Source organism: Mesitornis unicolor, unplaced genomic scaffold (genome assembly GCF_000695765.1).
Source record: "Mesitornis unicolor isolate BGI_N332 unplaced genomic scaffold, ASM69576v1 scaffold38773, whole genome shotgun sequence".
Taxonomy (NCBI): Eukaryota; Metazoa; Chordata; class Aves; order Mesitornithiformes; family Mesitornithidae; genus Mesitornis; species Mesitornis unicolor.
The window spans coordinates 1-6646 of record NW_010173326.1 but is presented as its reverse complement, the minus strand read 5'-3'; the positions used below and the strand labels follow the sequence as shown (position 1 = coordinate 6646).

Genomic DNA, 6646 nt, shown 5'->3' with positions numbered 1-6646 from the left:
TTATTTTCATTTTGGTTTGGTGGCTGAACTGTAAGTCAGTTATTTGCACATTTCTCCTCTTAGCTCTGCTTTTAGCTCAGCCACTGAATACTAGCAGAAAGATGCACACTATCCAGTTACATTCAACCAGTCACAAAACATCTCCCAGCAAATATTTGTAAATTTCTTTAATGTCTCTTCTAAAGAACATATTTAGCTTATGCTAAACAATCATAAGCTCAAACATAAAACAAGTCAGTCCTTTAAGGTAACTTTCTACTAGTTCAGAGTTAATGAGTGGTGGCACTGCAGAACTGTCAGGCGCTTAATACCTATTAAAGGTCATAATGGACACCCTATCAATATCTACACATGATTTCATTATTAGTTAAATTTCAGCCTTAAGAACAAAAAGCCAAATGCCGGTTCAATAATATTGGAAGCAACAAGTGCAAAAGAGCTGGCCTTTTGTCCCATTCAGTCAACACTAGCCTTTTTAGGCTTTTATATCTCTGTTTGAAATGTCAGGTATTCTGGCTATCATGTTAGGTTTGTTCCTTACCTTCCCACTCTCCCCTCCTGTTTTAAAGGTCACGGACATGATAAATCCAGAACGTCCTGACAAATAATTTTATGTGTTCTACTGACATAAGGTTTGAGTCATCTGGACCCATTCCCTCTGCCTCAGCTAGTCTATTGAACACCAATCACACAACAGTGACTTTGCACTTTGCTTTGATCCAATTATCTAGTACAAAGCTTCAGTGACTATTGTCAGGGCTGACAACACTGCTGTCTAAGCAATGAAGCCACTGGGGCTCATAGCACAAATCTAACTGTTTCCTGTTCTCTGACACCAGATGCAGTAAATTGCATTTACTCCCAGATCCCTGAACTCCCAACCCTCTATTCACGAACAGCAGAGCCAGTTCCTGGGCGGGACGGAGCAAGCAGAGTAGCTGGTAAGTCTCAAGGAACAAGGTATTATAATACCAGTCCAATAGCCATGAACTTTTTTTGTTATATTACCTTAATGGGTCTGGTGTCCCAATATCATTTAAATGCCAGGAAATGCCACTTGATTTGTGTTTTGTAAATAAGTCAAGGTTTTTTGAGCAGCAATGAGTGCTCTCAAAGCAGTGTTGTTGAACCACAGACAAGTAGCATAGGAAACGAATCCATTTTTTTAATGTGGAAATGTTAAGTTCTTTCCATCTCTGCTGATACAAATACATGGTATCTAGGCCAAGGTTTTGTCTCCTCCGTTGTACCCATGCAACTCCCATTAAGATGAATGAGACAGATAGGCACTCACAAGTTCTCATACATGCTTCAGACTTTCATGTTTTGTACTTCCTTGTATATCATTCTTTCTTTTGGGGGAAAAGATGGAGAGAATTACAGCATGTTTTGTACTTGGAGTTACACAGAGAATTTCCTAACGCTTATATTTCAGATTGAGTATGTGTCTTAAATGTAACAATGTGATTGTTAAAAACGATATGTTTTTCTTACTTTCAAGATCCTTCTTTTCTAAAAAATGTTTAGAATTCCCTTTCTCAAGACTAAATTGCTGTGGCTACTTAAGGGGTGTCCCAAAGAGTGGTGGCTTATTTGAGGAATGGGTTAACAAGCATAGCAAAGCAATGTCTGCAGCTAAAGCACTGTACACAGCTATGGGATATGTCATTTTGTTCAGAGGTCCTGTTGCAAGCCATTCCAAAAGCTTCCCTTCCACCAGTGCTTTCCCTGATCTGTCTTAAAAGCAAGCTTTTCCCTGTGTGTTTTGTGCTGGTTTGTGCCATTTCTTCAACACCAAGAACACAGTAATTTCTTTCATTCTTCAAATGACCCAAAAGCCTTGTTCATGTAGTCCTTGATAAGCATATTGTGGGTGTGCAGTAGCTTAAAGAAAAGACACCAGTGTTTGTGCTTAAAGGAAGACTGTAAGCATCCATCTTAAAACAAGCTCAAAGTCTAAATAAGATTAAAAAAAAAATAAAAATAAAAACCTCTGAATCTGCATAACAGGCAGAAGCCAGATCCTTTCATCTGCATGTTGGGGTCTTGTTGACATAAAGCACTGCATCATGTTAACATGATGCACTGTAATTAAAATATGTGCAGAAAACATACTTGTGAATATGGGCTGTCATCTTCAAGTACTGCTTTCAGTTTCAACTCTATTGTCAGATAGTTTTGTACTGTATTAATAGAGCACATTTTGCGGTAAATAAGCACTGGTTAAATAAAGACATTTTAGAAATCAACGTTAGTTTGATTTTCAGCTACTTTGACAAGCTGGGCTGCTAGGTTTTGCTGCACAGAATGAACATTACACATACAGGCAGATAAGCTGGGTTCTGCTATTCACTTCTCCGGTAGTAATGCGTTTCACTTGTGAACAGCTTTCTAAGAAACTCACATACGATATACATTTACTTGCACATGAAGCTTTAATGTCATCCCCGGGACAGGTCATAAACTGTATGTTATGTTAGTATCTTAAAAAGACACTGCTGCTGAAATCATGGCAGAAGAAATGAAAAGAAAATGTTGATGGTGGCAAATGCTTAAGCAAGTTAGCTAAACATAAAATACACAAATTACGCATCTATTAGCTTTCTAGAGCAGATCAGCCAGTAGGACAGAGTTTCACAAGCAGAGTTTCACAAGCAACTTGTTGCCCAAAGCCTTCCTAATAAGTAAGACATTTTTTTCTTATCAGTACTCCATACCACAGATAAAAATATGTATCTTGCAACTCTTCTTGAATATGGCCAGGTCCACAGGATTTAGCTGTTAGATTTTCCCCTATCTGCTTGTGAATTCAGGTCCATTATACAAGCCTTCTTTTAATGCAGACTACTGAACTAAATTTGTTCACCAAAACAGGGAGGGTTTGGCAGATTATACCCTCTTCTGCACTAAAAGTATGTGCAATAACATGACACTCAACTATTTCACAGAAAAAGCAGTGGCCTTTACTGAAAGGTCATGCCCCAGATAATATTTTTATTTCTGAAAGGAGAAGCACAGGAGTTCTAGGGAGCTCAGGATGCTACTTCTCACCAAGAATACCTGGCAAGGCCCTCTCTGCAGGTCTGTGGTGTTCAGGACAAACCAGGAACTTCTGACCATCAGAGATACTTTTCTGGATGTGCTGCTGCTCCCTCATAGCTCAGCTTTGCTTCAGTTCAGCTGGTTGCCACTCAAAAACCTGCCAGTATGTCAGTTTTCATATCTTCTCCATAGACTAGCCAACTTGGCCCCTGTAGTACTGGAAGTTATTGAACAGTATCTTCCTGAGCAGCCTTGGCAAATTCAAGTGGTGTTCAGATCCCACTCACCTAAGGCCAAGCTAAAAATCCAAATTCCTCTTCCTTCCCTCGCCCCTATCACTCCCACCCAAGAACGGCACCTAGAAGGAGGCAGATGGCAAAGTGTTAGTAGTGCCACTTGCATCTTTTTGTTTCATTACCTCTGGATTAAAGGCTTCAGGGCAGAGGTACTTGCATGAGACTTGAAGGGCATTTGCCCACCAGCTCCTGGGCTGGGTCAGTCCCAGGCAAGTGACCTATGCCAGCTGCTCTTGCCACAGCTCCTTGGAGCAACCTGCTCCAGGGCTTAGCTGCTACTGGCATTGGGGCAGCTGTTTTTCCTTATTTCCAGCCTAAAACTCCTGTTTCATTCCATGCTGCACACCTTGGAGCAGCACCCACCTCTCACTCCTGCAGCCTGTGGGATGGCCAGGCATGAAAACTCCAGCACAGGGAGGGAGATTAGAAAACTGATACTCCTACATCATTGTGAAAATGAGCATCCTGTACTTGGGGTTATGACAGCTATGGACACAGCTAGTCCATAAACCTCCCAAAGCCATGGTAAAACACAGTTCTTGGGGATATTCCCCTAGCTTGCAATGGTTGAGGCAATATCCCTGCTTCTGCAGCCCACTCCAACCTTCAGCATCACCTTGCTCTCAGAGGTAGCAATGCTCCTTTGCCTACCTCCATCCCCCAACTCTGTGCAGGTGTTTCTGTGGCACTGCACCTGACATAACCAGCTCTGCCAGGACCAACCAAGGTCTGAGCATACTCATACAACACGTAGATGGCCAGACCCCCATTTGGCTGGGCTGCCCACCAGACTGCACTCCTAAGGACCAGAGAAGACCACCTCATGGGGGCCAGCATGCACCCATGCACGAATTTTCTCTCTAGAGCTATAGGGGGGGTCTTGATGCATGTCGTGATAAACTTCCTGTTGCTGATGCAATACTTTGCTTTAAGGATACATTAAAAAAAAAAACAACCTGGTGCTGTGTGTGAATAATAAGACTGAAGGAATATATTAAAGCAAGCATAATTTTTTATATTAATGGTTTTTTAAATACAAGCATACCAAGCTACATTGGTTCTTGGGGCAAAGATATTCAGTGCTCACTTGAAAATACGTCAGGGAAAAAAGCCAACACACTGGTTTATGGTGTCCCCAGATAAGACAAATCATGATTATGCCATTGAGGTTCATTGGTGGAAATGGTCACCATAAGTTTCATGAACACCTGTCACTGCCTGTGGTAATCTGTAATTAAGTGTCTGTGGATGTCTGTCCAGGAGCCAAAATGTCATCTTCTGCATACAAGGAATACTTAAGCAGATGACCACTTCTGGAAAATCTGTGGGACGTATGCACATTTTTCTTTGAAAAGCTGTCTAGTGTGGTGCCATCATGTCTCAAAATGGGTGTTAGAGCAGAATAGGCTGCCTGTCTATTCCTGATGTGTGGTCTCTGCAATTTTCACCATGTTACTGCGTCCTTCTTAACTGCTAGAAAAGCTTGTTTGCTATCCTAAAGCAGCATCCCTCACATGCATGTTTTTACCTGTTGTTTCATGACACTTTGAAAATCAGTTCATTATTAATTTTTTCTTCAACTTTGCAATCGTGCTTAGGGCCTAATTCAAATAAACAAGGGAGCACCTCTTGGCCATTTGTGTACTTTCTCTTAATCTGCAAGCAGAAGTCACTGGTGATGCCTTGGTGTGGAAGCTGAAACACCTGCCCGGCATCTGTGGGAGAAATTATCCTATTCCTGTGTGGTTTTGTTTTTCTGCCTGTAGAACAAGGGTAAACAATGTTTCTCCACTTCTCTAAAATGCCTTGAATGCTACAGATGGAAGAGTTAAGCAAGAACAAGCATTGATAAGGAAACAGTCTGGGTGTAACTTGCAGCAAACTAAACCAGCTAACTGGCAGTTCAATGGCGGAGAAGGAAAATGGAGATGAGTTTCTCTCTGAATTTTGAGGCAAGCTTGGAATGGAAAGGTTGAGAGCACCCTGCATGCTGTCACCTCCCTTTGTCTAAATTACACCTAACCCAAGTGCTCTTGGCTCTCCTAATTGGTCAGAGGCAGCTCCACGTGGCATGAGCTGGAAGATGAGGTCCTGTTTGCCACAGGTATGCCTAGCCTCCAGCTGCACAAAAAGCTGTAGTGTAATAACTGTCTCTGTCCACAGCCTTGTGTCCCACCTCTAACGTAGAATGCTTGGCCCTTTAGAAACAGAAGTAGGAAAAGGGACACCATAGTTTTTCTTTGTCTGTTTGCCAATTAACCATTCACTGGCTTTTTTTGTTGTAACATGCACTTCCTCTCTTGTTTTCATTCAAGCTTTGTGCACCATGGAAATTAATGTGGAGAAAGACAAACAGACAGGAGAGACCAAGATTGTCTCTGCTTCACCTTTTGGCCCAGATGAGGCCCATCAAAGAGGATTCAAAGTCTATGATGATGGTACCAAGGTAGTCTGTGAGGTTCACTCTGGTGGCACAGTGGTAGAAAATGGAGTACATAAATTAAGCTCAAAGGACGTAGATGAACTTATGCAAAAAGCTGGACAATCAAGTGTAAAAGGAGGGTATGAAACAGTGACTGTGTCAGACAGAAATGCGGTAGCCGATGGAAACCTTAGCCATATGAAGGAGCAAATGCTCTTCAAGGAGGCAAAGCTGGAAATGGTACATAAACCCACCAAAGGGCATGCTGTGAACCCTCAGTCCCAGGACAAAACCTGCGGTGGTGAAGCCCTGGAGGCCAGTGCAGATCAGCCAGTGACAATGATATTTATGGGCTACCAGAACATTGATGACGAAGAGGAGACGAAGAAAGTGCTGGGCTATGATGAGACCATCAAGGCAGAGCTGGTCCTGATCGACGAAGACGATGAGAAGTCTTTGCGGGAGAAGACGGTGACGGATGTCTCCACCATGGACGGGAACGCTGCAGAGCTGGTCTCTGGCAGGCCGCTGTCGGACACGACAGAGCCCTCCTCTCCCGAGGGTAAGGAAGAGAGCCTGCCCTTGGAAGCCGCCCCAGGTACACAAAAGAAAAAGCGCTGTCAATGCTGTATTGTCATGTGAACACCTTCTCCTTACCGCTCCGGGCAGCTCCTGCTCCATCACTTACCTAGACATCACTGTACTTCTAGCTGCAATACTGTGAACTGGAAGTGAATGCCTTCATTGCCTTGCAGTTGGGTTGCTTTGCTTTCTAGTTCTTCAGGAAGAGGAGTGCATGGTTATTTTCCCATCAGATGTACTCTTTGGGGTTTGGGGAGGGGTTGGAGTTGGGGTTTTTTTGCTTCTATTTTTTTTGTTTGTTTGT

The 6646-nt window shown here is 42.8% G+C and overlaps 1 protein-coding gene across 1 annotated transcript; it reads left to right on the top strand.

Moving 5' to 3' along the window:
* Positions 1 to 804: 804 nt before the first annotated feature.
* On the top strand, positions 805 to 6402 carry PALM2 (paralemmin 2; the record flags this gene model as incomplete). Its single annotated transcript, XM_010180700.1, has 2 exons — positions 805 to 941; positions 5654 to 6402. Coding segments are annotated over 2 exons (886 nt in total), but the record flags the coding sequence as incomplete, so codon positions are not given.
* Between the last annotated feature and the right edge of the window lie 244 nt (positions 6403 to 6646).